The 21,247-nt window shown below is 41.7% G+C and overlaps 1 protein-coding gene across 1 annotated transcript in view; it reads right to left on the bottom strand.

Annotated features, from left to right (window-relative positions):
• Positions 1 to 963: 963 nt before the first annotated feature.
• lss (lanosterol synthase (2,3-oxidosqualene-lanosterol cyclase)) overlaps positions 964 to 21,247 on the bottom strand; it is a 71,289-nt gene continuing 51,005 nt past the window's right edge. The window contains exons 18-22 of the mRNA XM_078228826.1: positions 21,135 to 21,200; positions 16,913 to 16,993; positions 11,668 to 11,838; positions 10,162 to 10,240; positions 964 to 6,152 (exon numbers count right to left, since the gene is read on the bottom strand). Coding sequence (XP_078084952.1) covers positions 6,015 to 6,152; positions 10,162 to 10,240; positions 11,668 to 11,838; positions 16,913 to 16,993; positions 21,135 to 21,200 — 535 coding nt within the window. The 3' untranslated portion in view covers positions 964 to 6,014. The remainder of the gene's footprint in view (positions 6,153 to 10,161; positions 10,241 to 11,667; positions 11,839 to 16,912; positions 16,994 to 21,134; positions 21,201 to 21,247) is intronic.

Raw genomic sequence — 21,247 nt, forward strand, 5'->3', positions numbered from 1 at the left:
TTTATCTCCCAGGCTCCTTTCGCCTAGTTCCCTCCAGTGTCAGACTTGATATTCTCCAAAGCTGATTGAACTCATCGCCAGTAGCAACAGCTTAGCTCTTGTTGAACTCTCAGTTCGTCTCATGCTCCTTTTGAACTGCCGGCTCCTCTTATGCTTATTATGTTAATTAGTTTTCTTAATTTATTTATTATGACCAAATCCTACTACTCAGGATATGCTTACTTGTATTTTTAAATCTTACCGATACTACTATCATCTCACAATTACAAATAAATGACCAATTTGAAAAACAAACAGGCCATTGGATACTGACCTGCCAATCACTTGCTCTCCTGTAATGTCAAAGCTTGATTTTTGCTATAGAATGTGGAAATTGGTTACAGGTTAACCCTCAGAGTGAACTTCTGCTCCTCTGAGGGTGAATTTCTGCTCAAAGGTTCTCTGCCTTTTATCCCACACTGTACGCACCAACTCGGAGTGAACTCCTGCTCTCTCTCACCACATTTACATATTACCCACTGCTCTTGCCAACTCTCAGAATGAACTCCCGCTCTCCCCATATTTTTTATTCTGTTTTTGCCAACTCTGAGTGAACTCTTCCTGCTTGCTCTCTCTGTGCTTTTATTCCCCACTGCTCTTGCCAACTCTCAGAATGAACTCCCTCTCTCTTTGTGTTTTTATGCACCCCTCTTCTTGCCAAATTGGAGTAAGCTCCCGCTCTCTCTCCATGCTTTCATTCCTGCAGACTCTCAGTGAGCAGTTAGGAATGGGCAATAAATGCTGGCCTAACCAGTGACACGCGCATCCCATGATAGAATAAATTTTTAAAATGTTGGTGGCCCTATATTGATCAGGTTTTGTTTGGTGTGAAAGTTGAGCTTTCTTTCAGGGTACCACATTGTTGAGATTCCTTTGATACAAAGAGGCAGAGAATGTGCCCACTGACAAACACCAAGTGTAGTGTAATATATGACATTTATTCGTGCTTTGCAATTCTAAGAATGAAATCAACACTAATCAACACATTCATTTTCAATACAGTACACAAATATATCACTATCAATATATTAGCCATATATTATTATACAAATTAGTCAATCAGATTCATCTTAATCTCAATTTTCTCAGTTCTTCCACGGCATTGAATACGAGTAGATTTAACTGCAGTCACTATCTATCTCTGGGATTTACACTTTTAGGTCAGGTACTTCATGGTCCCAATACTAATTATCTCTAGGGTTGGCACTTAAGCGCTCATGTATGATAATTGATGCAGGACCCCAAGTTTTGTATGATGATGATTATGAGCCAGAGTCAAATCTGGTCACAGGAAAAACATTCAGTTAAGATCACAAGGGAATCCAACTGATTCATCCGGTTTAACATTTAGTTACACTCTTTACCAACATGCCTGCCTCTTGCAAGTTGTCCATGTTATGGCAACATTCTCAATTCATCAGCACCCTAACATCAGGGAAAGGACTCGATGATCCAAAATCTTACTGACATGGAATTAGGCATCAGGTGAATCGTCAACAAGAGTACTGAAAACAACACAAACAGCCTGGTTTGCTACCCTAGCACATATCATGACACATCAGAAGAGAAGTATCAATTACCAGAATACAAACTAGCCCACGCAAACTCAGATCAGACAGTTTGTGAAGGTCTTCAAAGGTTCCCAAGCTGCCACCCTAAGTCCAGGAATTCCTTTGAGCTAACAGATTAAAATCTTAAACCCAGGAGATTGTTCAGAAGATTTATGTCCTAAGTACAGACCACCTGGAGAACAACCTTTTCCCATGCAATGGGAAACATTTGATGAATGTTTTACCCCTTGTCCCTGCTATGCCCACCTGAAATGGAATACAGGCAGAAATGTGCTTGGAATAAGTTTCATCCATCATATAACAGTTGCTAAAATATCAAGTGCACTAGAAACTTTAATTAGAGGCTTTCCTGAAGCCAGCAGTACCATCACTACGATACAATGTGCCATCAATACTATACAATGAAGTTATTTGAAGCCAAACCAAAGCCATGAAATACAAACTCTGGTAATGTCTGTGGTTATTTCAAAATATGCATCTAGGTCGAGGTCTTATCCAAATAGAATAATCATGAGTAGCAGCACTGAGAGTCCGGAGTTTGGAGAACCAAGACTTCCAGTTACAAATAATGAGCAACTTTCCCTTCTTGCAAAACAAAGGGAAGATTGCACGGAAAATTTATCTTCAAGAGATCAAAGTAAAGCTGTGCTTGAACCAAGCTGTTTCCATATCAGAATGAAACAATATTGAACCTTTTGGAAGTTGGGCTCACTTTCAGTAACTGGATTAATCATGTTTCACATGCAGCAGTTCCAACACAGATAAAAGTGTATGTTTTGGTAAGAACAATAGGGAGGTCACTTATTACCCAGAAGGAGAAAATCTAGGTGGGGTAGAGGAACACAGGGATATTGGAGTACAAATACATCACTAAAAGTTATACCATAGCTTAGCAACGTCATAGAAAAAAGCAAATCATGCACTGGGCTTTATTTCCAGAGGGATAGAATTGAAAAGTAGAGAAGTTATTCTAAACCTGAAGAGATCCTTGGTTTGACGATGGGTGGATTAGGATGTACGGTTCTGATCATATTATAAAAATGATATTGAGGCACTGGAGAGGGTGCAGAGGAGGTTTACAAGGATGATCCCAGAAATGGTTGGATATACATATCCGGAAAGAACTGACAGTCTGGGTATCTTCTCTCCTTAAAAAAAAGAGTCTGAGGGGGTGACCGAATGTTGGTGCTTAAAATTCTGGAATGTTTTGATAGAGTTGATTCAGAGTTGATACAATGCTTCCTTTTGTCAGAAACAACATAATGAGGCCATCAATTTAAGAAAGTCACCAAGGAATATAATAGGGAATTTGGAAAAAAACTTCTTCACCCAAAAAGTGGTGTGAAAGTGAAAATTTCTACCACCAACAGTGTTTAAAGTGAATAGCATAAATGCATTTAAAACAAGTATATAAGGGCGAGGGGAATAAATGATTACAATAGCAGATTTAAGGATGAATAAAGCAGCCATGTGATGATGTGGAAAAAACGTCAAGTAATACTGTCCAACATCATTCCTCTCCACAGTTTTCAATTGGCATGTCTCGCTCCTATCTTTGAGACTATTGCATTGACCATGACAAATGCTGATAATAATTGGTCCCAACACAAGTGAAGGCAGGATTGAGCTTGGATGTGGTTTTTCAATTTCCTCCCATTGGTTTTCATTGAAATATGGATCCAACACCGATGAACTTCAACATGCCAGAAAACAAGACTGGTGAAAATACTGTTCTGGTAAAGACTGGTCACAAAAAGCTGTGGTCCACAGTCCTTCCATCTTGTATAATGGATGCCACAGAATTAAGTTTGATGGTGACATTCAATAGAAAAACTCCCCTGGATGGATGAAGGTGGCTGCAAGAAAAGAGCTGTGGAATTTAAGACCAGGAGAACTATGCAATGAAAATCTTTGCTTGTCTTGGACATGTTCAAATCCCACCTTGTCCGTGATGTGAGGTCAACTAACAGAGACTTGGCAATTATTCCTGGAAGTCTGATGAGTTTGTTCAGTCTTTGGATGAGTGTATAAATAAATCTCTCGATGACAGCATCCAAAAGATATGGAACTATTGGATATTGGATAAACATTCACTAATAGGAATATATGATGGCCGTATGCAACCAGGTGATTGGGGTAATTGTTCCATGATTTAGATAGTGATCAGAGTGATTTCAAAGAATTTCATCAGCAAGTATTGTGAGTTATTACTGTGTTTAGGATTTACTGATTGAACGCAAGGACCTAGTAGTTAATTCAATATATAACATATTAGGATTTATATTGCATTGGATGAAATCACAAAATTGTTACAGCGTAGAAGGAGGCCATTTGTTCCGTTGTGTCTGCACCAGCTCTCCGAATGAGCAATTTGTCCAGAGTCACTCCCTTGCCTACTCCCCATAACCCTACACATTCTTCCTTTGCAGCTAACAGTCTAATTTTGTTTTGAATGCCTTGATTGAACCCATCTCCACCACAAACACTCAGGCAGGGCATTCCAAATCCTAACTACTCGCTGTACGAAAAAGCTTTCTTCATATCGCAATTGCTTCTTTTGCCAGTTACCTTAAACTCTGTGTCCTCTTGTTCTTGATCCTTTCACAAGTGAGAACAGTTTTTATCTAAATTCTGTACAGATTGCTCACAGTTTTGATCAAATCTCCTCTCAGCCTGTATGTAGATAGTTATATAAATGATATTAAATAAAATCTGTGTAAAATGTTAAATAATTAATATTAATTATTTAACATTGTTGATGTTCACTTGTGATGGTCCTTTTTGGATGACACTCAAGATTTAGTTTGGGATTTTGTTTCATGCTGTTTGGGCCCAATCAAGCATATATGCCAACTCCTTGAAAATATTACTCATCTAAAAGTAACACTTACATTTTTACCTAAAAATTGGTCTAAAAAATCCAACGTTTGTCTGGATATATAAGATTTTTGAGCTCTGGTCCTGCTTGTTTAACTAATTATTTCAAAATTAGCGAGCATTTTGTGCAAAATGACATGGAGCAAAAACTCAAAACGAGAAAGAGAGGTGGAAGTTGTATTCTATCATTTCAAATAGCTGGGTCTGGACGTGGAGAAATAACTGTGAATGTATATACCAAGTGAGAACAAAGTTTGCTCAGGATGATATACCTCAAACTAGATGCTTCCAGTTTTAATTGCCAGCACCCACCTGTTGCCCGAATGCACTTGGGTAAACTGTTAGACATCAAACATTCCTCGCGTATTGCTCTACATCACCGTAGCAGCTTGGTAGCACAGTGGTTAGCACTGCTGCTTTACAGCTCCAGGGACCTGGGTTCGATTCCCGGCTTGGGTCACTGTCTGTGTAGAGTTTGCACATTCTCCTAGTGTCTGTGTGGGTTTCCTCCGGGTGCTCCAGTTTCCTCCCACAGACCAAAGATGTGCGGGTTAGGTTGATTGGCCATGCTAAAAAAATTGCCTCTTAGTGTCCTGAGATGTGTTAGAGCGAGTAAATGTGTAGGGATATGGGGGTACGGCCTGGGTGGGATTGTGTCCGGTGCAGACACGATGGGCCAAATGGCCAATTTCTGCACTGTAGGGTTTCTATGATCACTGGTCTTGTCCTGTCTGTCCAGCTCTGAAATTTCAACCAAGCATATGACTTCACTGATCAAGGTTTCTTTTAAAAGAGAGTCTTAGTTTGATTTAATGAGCTTAGAAATTGGGGAAGTTAATGCCAAGGCAGAGAGCAAAAGCATTATGCTGCACCCATATATGAGGGGACACACACAGTTTGCTTAAGTCGCCACTTCCACAGTTACATCCTTGCAAATTCATGGCTAAGTATAAATGTGTGTGTAAAACAGCACATGTCAAACCATATCATACTGTTCGTTTACAAGGAGAGTCTCCGCTGCCTCTGGAACTGCGACAGCCCATTTGTCATGAGTGGGGCGATGAAAAAGAAATAGGACTTGAACTTAAAAAGCAGACTGGAGACAAGTCAAAGAATGTAAATGAGCTGCCTTAATGTTCGGTGGGTATTGGTTGAATTTCTCTCAACCAGAGGAACAGCTGAGTTCATGTGGATAATATCAATCAGCACAAGACTTAGCTGTGTGTATTTCTGAAGAGACAAGGAGAGAACATGGTGGAAAGGCAGAGAGAATTGCTTTCACAGAAAGGGATTGGCTTCTTGGGCCCAATGGCTTTTTCTTGTTCCTAAAACCGGTTATATTCTGACACAACTAGAGTTGGCATAAAGGCACATGCTGATCTATAACCCAACTGAGGAAAATGTATAACCCTAACCATTCCCCACATTATTAAAAGTTAATCCGTCAGCTATCTTACTGTTTCACATACTCTACCAGCAAGGATGGGGGCTACTGGAATTTGTGAACACATTTATCAACTTCTATTGTCAGAGTTTGAGCTTGAGAGTCTGTGCACTGTTAGGATAAAGTCTCGTGAATCGCCCCAGAGTCCATATGGGGAAGATATTTCTGTAGGAGGTATAGCTGATCGCGCAGGTTTTATTAAATACACCAGCAATGTTCTCCTGTTGGAAAATAAAAACAAGAGGGTGAAATCACAAGTTCTAGGACAGAAAAAGAAATTCAAATAGAAGAATATGGTTCACAGACCTCCATTCAACAGTGAAGTAGTGGGATACAAAAAAAAACTTGCTTCAAAAATATGCTGGTTTTGATGGAAAACTTTAATTTTCACATAGACTACGAGAAGCAGAACAGCTTAAATCTCAAACGCAACAAATTTCTTGAATATGTTTGAAACCAGTTTCTGGGATAATATGTGCAAAGATTCTCCAGCCTCCCAGTTGTATGCTTCCCGCCAGCAGGAGGTGGTGCGTGGTTTGCTAGAGGTGGGATTCTCTGGTCCCACTGACATCACCCCATGCCGCCGGGAAGCCTGTGAGTGGGGATATGCTGTCAGCAGGACCGGAGAATCCCACAGGCGTGAACGGCTGGAGAATTCCAGCCTACATTCTTAAACCAAATATTGAACGGGCCAATTTAGCTTTAATTATGAGAACAAAGAACAATACAGCACAGGAACAGGCTCTGCGGCCCTCCAAGCCTGCGCCACTCATGTGTCCACTAGACCATTCTTTTGTATCCCTCTATTCCCAGTCTGTTCATGTGGGTATCTAGATAAGTCTTAAATGATCCTAGCGTGTCCGCCTCAATCATCTTTCTTGACAGTGCATTACAGGCCCCCACCACCCTCTGTGTAAAATACGTCCCCCTGACATCTGTGTTGAACCTTGTCCCCCTCACCTTGAACCCGTGACCCCTTGTGTTCGTCACCTCCGACCTGGGAAAAAGCTTCCCACTGTTCACTCTATCTATGCCCTTCATAATTTTATACACCTCTATTAGGTCGCCCCTCATCCTCCGTCTTTCCAGGGAGAACAACCCCAGTTTACCCAATCTCTCCTCGTAGCTAAGACCCTCCATACCAGACAACATCCTGGTAAACCTTCTCTGTACTCTCTCCAAAGCCTCCACGTGCTTCTGGTAGTGTGGCGACCAGAACTGGACGCAGTATTCCAAATGTGGCCTAACCATCGTTCTATACAGCTGCAACATCATATGCCAACTTTTATATTCTATACCCCGTCCAATAAAGGCAAGCATGCCATATGCCTTCTTCACCACCCTCTCCACCTGTGCTGCCACCTTTAAGGATCTATGGACTTGTACACCCAGATCCCTCTGTGTGTCTATACTCCTGATGGTTCTGCCATTGATTGTATAGCTCCCCCTTACATTAGATCTACCGAAATGCATCACTTCGCATTTATCTGGATTAAATTCCATCTGCCATTTCTCCGCCCAATTTCCAGCCTATCTATATCCTGCTGTATTTTCTGACAATGTTCATCACTATCGGCAACTCCAGCAATCTTCGTGTCATCCGCAAACTTACTGATCACACCAGTGAGTAATGAGTTTGAATTAGTTAATAATCTAACAGTAAGGGAACACTTGGTTAACAGTGACCATAATAAGACGGCGTCCAATATTAGATTGAGAGGGAGAACATGGTTTTAAATTTAAGCAAGGCTGACTTTGAAAGGATGAGGCAGAAATTGATCACAACAGACTGGAGAAGTGGGAGGTGCTCAAAGAAGCATTTGGTAGAATACAAAACTAATGCATATCCCTAATATGCAAGATTCAAAATTCATGTAATCAAACAATTCCAGACAAGAAGAGAAGTGAGAGATATGATAAAACGAAAAAAGGCTTATTCTAAGGACAGGAGGGATGGCACAGATTGGGAGATATAAAGAACAACAAAGAGATACAAAGAAATTAGCAAAATTGAATATGAGAAAAAAACTGGCAAGGGATAGCAAGAACAACACTATAGGTTGTTACAAGTATATTCAAAGAAAGAGGGTGATCAAGAGTAATATTTATTTTGACAGATTTGGGTGATATTATAATTGAAAATCAGAAAATGGCAAACATACTAAACCATCTACATTATATCAGTATTCATACTGGAAAATGAGGAAAAGGTACCAGACATAGACAGCAAATTAGAAATAATTCCAGCACAGGAACTAACTAGATTCAATACAGTAGAATTATGGTGATGGAGAAACTAATGTTGTTAAATCCAGAACCAAGGATATTGGAAAATTTAGGTGAGAAAGTTGTTGAAACATTAAGTTATGATCTTCCAAAATGTTCCTGATTCAGGAATTATCTTCTTAGAAAATTCCCAAGGATATTTCACTATTTAAGAATTATAAGAGAGAAGAACTAGGAAAGTACAGGTCTATTAGTACAATATCAGTTACTGATAAGTTACTAGACTTTTTATTAGGAGCAAAGGAACTGGCCACTTGGAAAACATAACCTGAACAGGGTATCAGCTTGTATATGTAAGTGTCTAATGAATCTAGTTGAATTTATGAATAGGTAACTAACACTGAAGATAAAAGTGTGCCTATGATGTTATTTATATAAATTTCAAGAAGGCATTTGGTATAGTTCGACATGGAGAATGTTAACAAAAATGAGAGCACACAGGATTGGGGGAATTCATTTGGAGGTTGGAGAGACAGAGTAGGAATGATGTCATGTTTGTAGGAATGGAATCATAGAATGGCTTCAGCACAGGATTGATGGTTGCTAACCAACCTGCCATGTGGTACCGTATCGAATGTTTTCTGAAGGTCCAAATATACAACATCCACGGCACTACCCTCATTCACTGCCTGTGTCACTTAGTCAAAGAACTCAATTAAATTTGTCAGACATGACCTGCCCTTGACAAAGCCACGTTGACTGCCTAGTGATAATTTTCTTATCTGATATTATGGCCCCCATCAGGTTTCCCACTATTGATGTCAATCAATATTTCAGGTAATCAATTGATTACCTGTAAAGACTCGCATTCCAACCATTATCTTGTAAATTGAGCTTGTGTCTTTATGTGCCCTGTTTGTGAACACAAGTCCTCACTCACCTGAAGGAGGAGCTTGAGGCTCTGAAAGCTAGTGCTGCCAAATAAACCTATTGGACTTTAACCTGGTGTTGTGAGACTTCTCACAATGGCCAAATGGGCAGACACCTGGCAGATTAATTTTAATGCAGCAAAATGTGAGGTTTGGTAGAAGAAACATGGGGAGACCATACAGAATCAATGGTACAACTCTGACGGAGTATAGGAGCAGAGGAGCCTCGGGGTTCAACTGCATAATTCTCTGAAAGGTGGCCAGGTAAGTTGAAACAGTTAAGAAGGCTTATATATAGGATTCTTGGGTTTATAAATAGAGGCATAGAGTATAAAAGCAAGGAAGTGATGCTCCACCTCAATAGATCATTGGTCAGACCACATAGAGTATTGTGTTCAGTTCTGGACACCTTATTTGTGGAAGGATGTTAAAGCCCGAGAGAGAGAGTGCAAAGGAGATTCACTAGAATGATATCAGGAATGAGGAATTTTAGATACAAGAAAAGATTAAAGAAATTGGGCTTAATTCTCCTCGGAGCAGAGAAGATTAAGAGGTGACCTTAGTGAGGTTTTCAAAGTTATGAACAATTTTGACAGGGTAAAAAAGGATATTCTGTTGCCACTAGTTGGTATGTCAGTGACTAGGGCTCACAATTTCAAGGTGGTCATCAAGAAAGCCAGGTTCTATAGGAGGTTTCAAAAGAAAGTTGGATACATATCTGAAAGTAATGAATTTAGAGGGTTATGGAGATAGGGCTAGAGAATCAGACTACCTGGGTAGCTCTTTCGAGAGCCGGTGTAGACACAATCAATGGGATGAATGGCTACCTTCATGCTGTACAATTCCCTTCTGAAAACCATGATTGAATCTGCCTCCATCGCACTCTGAGCTATATATGTAAGTTTTCTAATGAGACTAAGCTAGAGGCCACGGTAGTAGTGCAACACAGTAGTGTTTACGGGAGCAGAATGTTGCAAATGTGTATTGACAGCTTATACATTATAGACTTAGACATGTTGGTGGAATGGAAAGATAGGTGGCAGATTAAGCTCAACTTGACGAATAAGTCACTCACCTGAGGCCAATCCCCATTTGGTAACTGCTTATCCATCAAGAGTTTAATCCCTCTCTCGATTGCCCGTGTACCGGGGTACCTGCACGGAATTGCAGAACAGATAGACAGAATGGAGGGGAAATAAAGCAAGGAGGTTAAAACAATATCAAAAGTGATTTTCACTCAGCTGATCTAGAAAGATGCAACATGCACACAATGGATTACATTCAAGTGCCACCTTACAGAGACAGTTTATACACAACTTTTACTTCCATACCATTGCATCGTGCTGCAAAGAAGTGCTTGGAGCACTGGCTGATTATAAGTAACTATTGAAACCAAAGAGACTAGTAAGGCAAATAATTATAATTTCATTATATATTAATATTGGCTGGCTTTTAATACATGTAGCTGAGGTTTGCAAGAAAACTTTGAAATTTGGTTTGAAGTAATGATAGGATAACCTCTATCCAGACTGAAGGGCATTGAACAAACAGAAAATAGTTCCATTGTTCAGCATTTCTCCCATTCAGCAAATGTACCACAAAAAAAATTCAAAATGACTAAAAATTCATGTAATTAAACTAAAATTAACCTCCATCTTCTGCTCTGTGGTTGGCATCTCCAAGACCCAATGAGTCTTGGGCCTCCTACGCATGCTTCGACTGGGAAAGAGCCACACATGTGTGGTTTAGGTTTTTTACGTTGCTCAGGCCATGCCCATGACCAACTGAAGACAAAGGTCTCAAGGCAAAAACTCAAAAAGGGCACCAACACCCTGGGAGAAGCGAGAGAGACTTAAAAAAAACAGGCGAGAGGACGGAGAAGTTAAAAATGAAGTTCCCAGTAAGAGAAGAAGACAGAAAATAGGAGGTGTGCCTCAAAATCTTTTTATAGTATAGAGCGGTGCCATGACATAGAAAAGATTGGGAACCACTGCACTAGAGTATTGTGCCCAATTCTTGTCACCACACTTTAGGAAGGATGAGAGAGTCTTTTAGAGAATTTACCAGAATAGTTCCAGAGATGTTCAGCTACAAAGTTAAGCTGCAGAAGCTGGTGCAAAGGCAGTTTAGGGGAGATTTGGGAGAGGTATAAAGGATTATGACAGGTTTAGAAAAGGTGGACTAAGAGAAACAGTTCCCACTAGCTGATGGTACAAGGATTAGGGGGACACAGATTAGAAAAGAGATACGGGGGGTTGTGAGGAAGGACTTCCTTCATGCAGCGAGTGGGAGCGAACGTGGCACTCGCTGCCCATGAGTCTGGTGGAAGCGGAAGCAATCAATGATCTCAACTGGAAACTGGATGGGAACTTGAGGGAAATAAACTTAATGATAAGGATAAAGAACTGGGGAATGGTACGATTTGGATTGTTCTGCAGAGAACAGGCATGGATTTGATCAGCCAAATGACTTCCTTCAGTGCCCCAATGACACAATTTCCATGATTAATGGGATGTTAAGTACATTTCGGATGAAAGGAATCAGATTTTAAAAAAATAAATGTAATAGACTCCTGCCTCACCTGGCAGCCATTAGTCCCATGACTGCCCAACATGTGTTGTGAACCTGGGACTTTTCACTCTGCACATACTTCCTTTGTTCACACGATTCAAAATCTTCACCCCAGCCTCCATCCTCCATCTGTTTAGATAGCAGGAACTCGCAGGCTCGGGTCACTGCTCTGCATGCCGCACTAGACAAGAAACAAAACTTTGAATTTAGAAATGACTTCAAGGCCGTAAGGGGGAAATCACAAAGGATGGGATGTCTGACAATATTAAATAACAACTTTAAAATTCCAGATATAACTAACCATAATACCATGCACTGTCAATACAATATTTTTGCCAGACATTTTGTTAGACAAGGGACACTACAATCTCAATTGCTTCATGACATAATATGTCTTCTCCTTCATCAGGAGCCAGACATGTAAATAGTAGGTATATGTAGTTAAGTTACAGATCAGCCATGATCTCAGTGAATCACAGAACAGGCTTGAGGAGCTAAATAGCTTCCTGCTGTTCCTTTGTTCAGAAAATAAATGATTCACTTAGTGCTCTGCGACATAATACTGATGTGGAGATGCCGGCGTTGGACTGGGGTAAACACAGTAAGAAGTTTAACAACACCAGGTTAAAGTCCAACAGGTTTATTTGGTAGCAAAAGCCACACAAGCTTTCGGAGCTCCAAGCCCCTTCTTCAGGTGAGTGGGAATTCTGTTCACAAACAGAGCTTATAAAGACACAAACTCAATTTACATGAATAATGGTTGGAATGCGAATACTTACAACTAATCAAGAATTCCCACTCACCTGAAGAAGGGGCTTGCAGCTCCGAAAGCTTGTGTGGCTTTTGCTACCAAATAAACCTGTTGGACTTTAACCTGGTGTTGTTAAACTTCTTGCATAATACTGCAACAACTCTAACACTGGTATGATAGTGGGATTCAGTTTGCAATTTCCTCCAATAAACTTCCCAAGGCAATGATAGTGCCAGTAACAAAAATCTTTCCGTAAGTAACTTAATTGTTTTTTCTACTACTGCTGTAAATAGTGCTTTAGCAGAGTTTCAGAAACACAACATCCTCAGTTTGCACCATACGCTTGTTGAATTGTACTGGAAATTACATAGGATATTCCCTAGACACATACAGCTATTTGGCCCAACTAGTCCATGCTGAGATGAATTAATTTTTAAAAAATATTTTAAAATAGATGGTAGCACTGGAATTTTGGAAGTGAGTGATGAGATTGCGCTGGTACTCAGGCATTGTAAGCAATATAAAATGCGGGCAAGTGTAACGCAAGGGATGCTAAGAATTTACAATGCATTCCCAGTGTATTCTATCTGATCAAGAAGAGCCCTGTTCTCCAACCATGGAAGGACGAATCTCCCAGAATTCTCAGACGGCTGCAGGATGTGTCTCTTCAACTCGAGGCCATACCCTCGCACCTCCGGCTACAGTGGCTCACAAAACCAAACAGCCTCTTCTCTCTGCTGACTACACAAAGCCTGTGATATACATTGATTTGTAGGAAAGCCTGTAACCCGATCTCAAAAATGGCTTCCTCTGCCCTCATGGCAATATGAAGCACATTAACCTCATATCTGGGTAGAAATGCTAATTATCTAATCTTGACCCCAACTTCCTTTCATCTTAGAAGTAAATGGACAATTACAGCACAACTGTTTAAAACCTGTTTAAAATCAACACCTTTCTGGGACTTTGGGAAGCTCAAGAGTATTGGTGAGAAAAGAGGTGCTTTTTTGAAGCTTTTTCAGGACAGGTAAAAGAATGCCAAATTTCAATTTATACTATGTAAGAAAAGGGGTGCTGATTGGTTGGAAAGTCAGCTCTGATTGATCAAGATGTTGCCATGGTGAATTAATCATGGAGCTATTGTCCCTTATGCTTTTGTTTATTGAAAAAAGGTGCAAAGTCTGGACATTATCTCTGTTTGCATATGAATATATGTAACTTCTAGTACATGAGCTACACTGCAAGCCCAACTGACAATCTTAATTTGGTTGTTAGTTCTTGTTTGGTTTTTGGCACACTGAATTAATCAGCAAATGGTGCCCAACCGCAGATTCACATCTAACATTAGACATTGGGTCATAACTTATAACTGTCAGAAAGCGATTGCCCACAGGAATTAGAAGACATAAATGCACACTTATCTGGTCTTGAAAACAATGTCGAAACTTCCAATTGCCGGAGCTGCTTTTTTACTGTACCAGCTTCAGTAAAGCTGCTGAGTTTAAAAGGCCATGATGTGGAGATGCCGGCGTTGGACTGGGGTAAGCACAGTAAGAAGTCTCACAACACCAGGTTAAAGTCTAACAGGTTTATTTGGTAGCACAAGCTTTGGGAGTCTCAGGCTCCTTCTCACCTGAAGAAGCAGCCTGAGACTCCGAAAGCTTGTGCTGCCAAATAAACTATTGGACTTTAACCTGGTGTTGTGCGACTTCTTACTGAGTTTAAAAGGCCCAGTGAAGTTGACAGGCAGGGAGAAGGTAAGTGTCCAAGGTAAGTGGCAGGATTTAGGTGGTTGGGAGTTTAGAAGTCGGGGGAATCAGGTTAGGTCTGGTTCATAGATCACGGCCGGATCTGTGGGATCCTTTAAGAGTCAGGGTACTGCTCTGAGGGTTCGGGGGTGGAGGGTAAAGGGGGAGTCAGACCCTTGGGAGGGTTGGTCCGGGTCTTTACAATAGTTATCCAGAAGTTAGAAGAGGTTTTAATTCTTCTAACATTTTCTAAGTAGTTATTGGTGTAACCCTGGCAGAACTATTTGAAGTTTGCGATTTAAATCACATTTCGGATGGTTCCAGCACAGGGCCATTGCCCAGGGTAAGTTAGCAGCTCTGGGCAATTGCAGTCCAAACCCTTACCTATAACATTCCAAGAGAGACTCCCTGGAACATCTTTGGGGTACCCTCCCAATCCGACGCTGGAGAGCTTGGAAGTTACCGCCCATTATGTTCTGAGTTTTGCAAGCACAGGTTGGTTGAGTACGATTAATTGTCTATTATGAATAGTTGATTGGCATAGGGGACAACGGCTACCTAACGAGTGCAAGATGAGAAGCTTCAACAGCATATATTCAAGTTCGAGACTTAGTCAGCTCGCTGTAAACTCAGAGAATGTTGCTTTTATCTCTCAACACAAATACCTTGTACCTTCTTTTCAGTAAAACGATCTAAGCTCTCCTTTAATCTAAGCAATAAAATCACCCGGGCTGATTGATGAGGGGAGGGCAGTGGATGTTGTCTACATGGACTTCAGTAAGGCCTTCGACAAGGTCCCTCATGGCAGACTGGAGGTGAAGTTGCACGGGATCAGAGATGAGCTGGCAAGATGGATACAGAACTGGCTCAGTCATAGGAGACAGAGGGTAGCAGTGGAAGGGTGTGCTGCTGAATGGAGGGCTGTGACTAGTGGCATTCCTCAGGGATCAGTGCTGGGACCTTTGCTGTTTGTAATATAAACGTTTAAAAAGTTTAAAGTTTATTTATTAGTCACAAGTAAGGCTTACATTAACATTGCAATGAAGTTACTGTGAAATTCCCCGAGTCGCCACAGTCCGATGCCTGTTCGGGTCAATGCACCCTAACCAGCACGTCTTTCAGACTGTGGGAGGAAACCGGAGCACCCGGAGGAAACCCACGCAGACACGGGGAGAACGTGCAAACTCCACACTCCACAGACAGTGACCCAAGTCAGGAATTGAACCCGGGTCCCTGGCGCTGTGAAGCAGCAGTGCTAACCACGTGCCGTATAAATGATTTGGGGGAAAATGTAACTGGTTTGATTAGTAATTTTGCGGACGACACAAAGGTTGATGGAATTGCGGATAGCGATGGGGCCATCAGAGGATACAGCAGGATATAGATCTGTTGGAGACTTGGGTGATGAGATGGCAGATGGAATTTAATCCGGACAGATGTGAGGTAATGCATTTTGGAGGGTCTAATAGAGATGGGAAATATACAGTAAATGGCAGAACCTTTGACAGCATTGATAGGCAGAGGGATCTGGGTGTACAGGTACACAGGTCACTGGAAGTTGTAAAACAGGTGGAGAAGGTAGTCAGGAAGGCATACGGCATGCTTGCCTTCATCAGCCGGGGTACTGAGTTTAAAAATCGGCAAGTCATGTTGCAGCTTTATAGAACCTTAGTTAGGCCGCACTTGGAATATAGTGTTCAATTCTGGTCACCACACTACCAGAAGGATGTGGGGGCTTTGGAAAAGATACGGAAAAGATTTACCAGGATGTTGCCTGGTATGGAGGGCATTAGCTATGAGGAGAGGTCGGAGAAACTTGGTTTGTTCTCACTGGAATGACGGAGGTTGAGGGGCGACTTGATAAAAGTCTACAAGATTATGAGGGGCATAGATAGTCAGAAGCTTTTTCCCAGGGTGGAAGAGTCAATTACTAGGGGGCATAGGTGTAAAGTGTGAGCGGCAACGTTTAAAGGAGATGTACGAGGCAAGTGTTTTTACACAGAGGGTAGTGGGTGCCTGGAACTCGCTGCTGGGGAAGGTAGTGGAAGCGGATACGATAGTGACTTTTAATGGGCGTCTTGACAAATACATGAATAGGATGGGAATGGAGGGATATGGTCCCCAGAAAGGTGGGGTTTTTAGTTCAGGCGGATAGCATGGTCGGTGCAGGCTTGGAGGGCCAAAGGGCCTGTGCTGTAATTTTCTTTGCTCTGTCAGACAGACTGCAGGTCACATGACCCACTTCATTTACCCGAAAACACAGTCCCAAAATATAATCTTATAAAGCTCAATTGCATCACAGAGCTCCTTATGCCTTTTTATCCATATCTTTGTCACTCCCGCACTTCTTCATAAAACCCATCATATTTCCACAGTCCTTCAATTCTGAAGAGCCACATTTGACTCGAAAGGTTGATTCAGTTTCACTCTCCTAAAACGCTGCCAGACCAGCTGAGTATTTCCACCACTTTGTTTTTATTTCAGATATTCAGCGTCTGCATCATTTTGCTTTTCTTTTTCCTTCATCGCTATTGTTTTTATCCCATCCTTTATTGTCAGGCTAGGCTGAAGAAACTTTCATACAGGGACTAAAAGATCAGGCTCCTCTCCCGTTCCATTTTGCTTCTCTCTTCTAAAAGTGAAGTATCCTCGATTTAGTTAGGTTGGTTTTCATTCTTATGTTCATTCTTATACCAGCCTTATGTTAAGCTTCAGTGGATTCTGTAGATGGTAACTTAGAAACTACATTCACTCACCCTTTCTGATATGTGTCCCCCATGCAGGCAAAAGCCTCCAGGCCAAACCAGGTCCCATAGGTGAAACACACACCCCAGCTCCTGTGAAAAGAAACGTAGAACTTGCATTTATACAGAAGCTTTAATGACCTCAAGACCTCCCAAAGCACTTCACCACTGATGAAATACTTACTGAAATGCAGTAAGTGTTGCAATATAGGGAGATGCAGCAGTCAATTTGGACACAGCAAGGTTACACCAATAACAGCAAGTTGTATTTATGTAGCTCCTTTAATAAAATGTCCCGAGGTATTTCACAGGAGCAGAAGCAGAATTTGGACATTGAGCCCACACACAATGCGATTAGTGCAGATGACCAAAAGTTTGGTTGAAGTAAAGTTTAATAATAAAGATTTTAATAAAGTTTATTTGTTCGTGTCACAAGTAAGTTTACATTAACACTCCAATCAAGTTACTGTGAAAATCCCCTAGTCGCCACACTCCGCGCCTGTTTGGGTGCACTGAGGGAGAATTTAGCATGGCCAATGCACCTAACCAGCATGTGGGAGGAAACCGGAGCATCCGGAGAAAACCCACGCAGACACAGAGAAAACGTGCAGACTCCGTACAGAGTGACTCAAGCCGGGTCCCTGGCGTTGTGAGGCAGCAGTGCTAACCACTGTGCCCAACTGCTATTTCCTATATTCCTATGATAGCAGTCTAAAATTTTATTTTTCACTGCACTATCAAATTCCATATTACCTTCTTCTGACCAGCCCACACTCCATTAACAGAAGCAGGCTGTGACTGCAGTATATTACAAGAAGAGGAGCTGTAGAACATTTGACCCCTCAAGCCTGCTCCATCATTCACCAGGACCTCGGCTGAGTTTTTTGCCTCAACTCCACCTTGCCTTACTCAAAACGTATCTATCTGTCAAGAATGCACTCAATGGTCGAGTATTCACAGCTCTTGGCAGTGGAGAAATCGAAAACATCACAAGCCTTTGAAGAAATCTTTCATTCATGTCAGTCCCAATTGGCTGATCTCTTACGCTGGGAATGTGAATCATATCTCGGGACTTTCCAGTCAGGAGAAACATTCTCCCAACATCTATCCTGTTAAGGTCCTTTAAAATATTTCCATTAGATCACCTCCTTTCTTCTATATTCTTGGGAATATAGGCCTTGTTTAGTAAATCCCACCTCGTAGGACAGTCTTCTCATCCTTGTAAACAGTGTGAGGGACTAAGGCCTCACCTTAGAATCATAGAATCCCTGCGGTGTGGAAGAGGCCATTCAGCCCATCGGGCCTGCACCAACTCCCTGACAGAACATCCTAGCTAGGCCCTCTCCCAGTAACCCCGTGCATTTCCCATGGCTAATCCCCTAAACTACACATCCCGAGACACGAAGGGGCAATTTAGCATGGCCAATTTAGCATCCCCCTAACCTGTACATCTTTGGACTGTGGGAGGAAACTGGAGCACCCAGAGGAAGCCCACACAGATTGTGTGCAAACTCCACACAGACAGTCACCCAAAGTCAAAACTGAATCTGGGTCCCTGGAGCTGTGAGGCAACAGTGCTAACCACTCTGACACCATGCACGGTTTATTTTTTATAAAATATATAGATATGTGCATTACGACTTCTAAAATTTTAAAATTGGACAAGGATCTTTAAAATGGCTGAATATACATCTGCCTGTGACCCCTGAACAAAAGAAACTATTTGGTAGTTTCGGGAAAACACACACCTTGTTATCTCTGAGGACCCACAATCCAACTTCAACAAGAGCTATACATAGGCCATCTGCATTAAATAAGCCAGGCTGACCAGGAGATGGATCCTCTGCTAAGACAGAGGCTTCCTTTCAATTCCTAATGGCTGAGACTTTAACCGTCTTGGGAATCCAGACAACTGATGTAAAAGGTGGTGGAAGTCACGTGACATGGGCCTCTGGCTTGTGAAGCCAGTAATATTGCCTTGCTGAACTGAAGAGCTCAGTCTGCTGTTTACCAACTAACTAGCAGCATCATAGACAAGGAGCTCTCTGCCCAGGTAGAATACCTGGCTCCATCTACACTGCTTCTACTGGAAATTCAGTATCAACATCTATGAGACTGCTTCATCGTTGCATGCCTAGCTCATCACGTGCCGTCCACACCACCGGAAATGTGAATTCTGCAACATTGGTTTTCAGCTCACCCATCTTGGTGAAGCAATACCTCATTGACTTTGATTCTGGACTCTGGACCTTATGTGAACCAATATTCACTTTCTGTGTGGTCTCTGTACTGTAAAATGTCCTTTCTCCATCGCTCTGTTTACTATCTGAGTGTGGCAGTGACGTGCAACCCTATTTTCGAATTTTGGATGTGTGCAATAAACGAACCCTTTGAGTTAATCCTATCCTGAGTTTGCTGTGGGGTTATGAATAGACAATTGGATCACTCCAAAAACTGAGGGGTTAGGAAATATGCCACTGCATATAAAGAGGGAAACGCATCAAAACACCTTTCTGTTCATAGACGGGTGGTGAAAGGAGAAATTAGTGCAATTTAAATTATACCCCTCCTGTCCGTTACATCAGTCTAATGAAACTTTGATCAAATCTGTGTACAGTGCTTAAGAAGTCTCGCTGGACATTTGCAGGAAGAATTCCTTACTCTTCTACCCCAATCCATCTCTGACAGTCCAGCACTCCTTTAACATTGCACTGAAGTGTTTCTTGAATTATGCTATCCAAAAAGATAAATGATTGGACAAACAAAGACAAGACCTATTATCTAAATGGTACAATTTTGAAAAGGTGCAAGAACAGAGAAACGCACATTCAATATTGAAATCTTTGATGATGACGAGTTGAGAAGACTTTATAAAATAGCATATGGGCGGGACCCTTAGTTTTAACCTTTTATGGATAAAGTACACACATACGCATGCGTGTGTGTGAACAATATGTATAAATGTATCTTCATAAAAAAACACAAAAGTTTTCTTGAAGTTTTATAAATCATTGGCTAGGCTATACCTGGAGTACAGCAGTCAATTCTAGGTGCCACACTTTAGAAAGGATATCAAGACCTCAGAGAGGTCACAGAGACAATTTACAATAATGGTATCAGGAATGAGGAATACTGCAGACGCTGAGATTGCGCATCTTAGAACAGAGAAAATTAAGGTAATATTTAATAGAGACGGTCAAAATTATGAAGAGTTTTTATGGTGCAGAAAAAAAACAACTATTTCTACTGGTAAGAGGTTTAGTAACCAGAGGAGACAGATTTAATCTGATCAAGAGGGAGATGAGGATGATAATATCTTCTTACAAGTCCCCTTCTTTATTCTTTCATGGAACGTGGACTTTGTTGGCAAGACCAGCATTTGTTGCCCCTTCCTAATTACCCTTGAACTGAGTAGCTTGCTAGACCATTGCAGAGGGCAGGTAAGAGTCAGCCACATTTCTGTGTCAAGGGTTATTGGGGTGGGAAGGGCAGGGAGCAGAAAGGAGAGTAGAGCTATGGCCACAATCGGATCAGCTATGATCTTGTTGAATGGCGGAGCAGATTTGAACATAGGAATTCAGTCCTTTGAGCCTGCTCCGCCATTCAATCAGATCATGGCCAATCCCTTGGTCTCAAATCCACCTCCCCACCTGCTCCCCATATCCCCTTCTGCCTTAGAAATCATAGAATCATAGAAACCCTACAGTACAGAAAGAGGCCATTTGGCCCATCGAGTCTGCACCAACCACAATCCCACCCAGGCCCTACCCCCATATCCCTACATATTTACCCAATAATCCCTCTAACCTACGCATCTCAGGACACTAAGGGCGATTTTAGCATGGCCAATCAACCTAACCCGCACATGTTTGGACTGTGGGAGGAAACCGGAGCACCCGGAGGAAACCCATGCAGACACGAGGAGAATGTGCAAACTCCACACAGACAGTGACCCAAGCCGGGAATCGAACCCAGGTCCCTGGAGCTGTGAAGCAGCAGTGCTAACCACTGTGCTACCGTGCCGCCCATACCATGCCTTGAGGGGATTTGAGGGGTCAAATGGTGAACTCCTACTCTTATTTCTTCTTATGTTATGTACTGTCATATTGAAAATGCTCAGAGTAACAAGCTCTATTAAAAGTGCTTGAAAGATGGTGGGAGAAGAAAGCTTCACATGGGGACATGCTGTTCATGTTAAAGTAAATTTCATGTTTGCAACACACACTCCACTTACCCTTCCCATGACCCGTTTGAGTTCTGAGTTCTTCGGCAGTACTCAAGTCCCTTTTCCAAAGTATCTCTGAGGGGACAAGATTAATCTGTTAGGGTTAACGGCAATCTGAGGTA

Source organism: Mustelus asterias, chromosome 14 (assembly GCF_964213995.1).
Source record: "Mustelus asterias chromosome 14, sMusAst1.hap1.1, whole genome shotgun sequence".
NCBI lineage: Eukaryota > Metazoa > Chordata > Chondrichthyes > Carcharhiniformes > Triakidae > Mustelus > Mustelus asterias.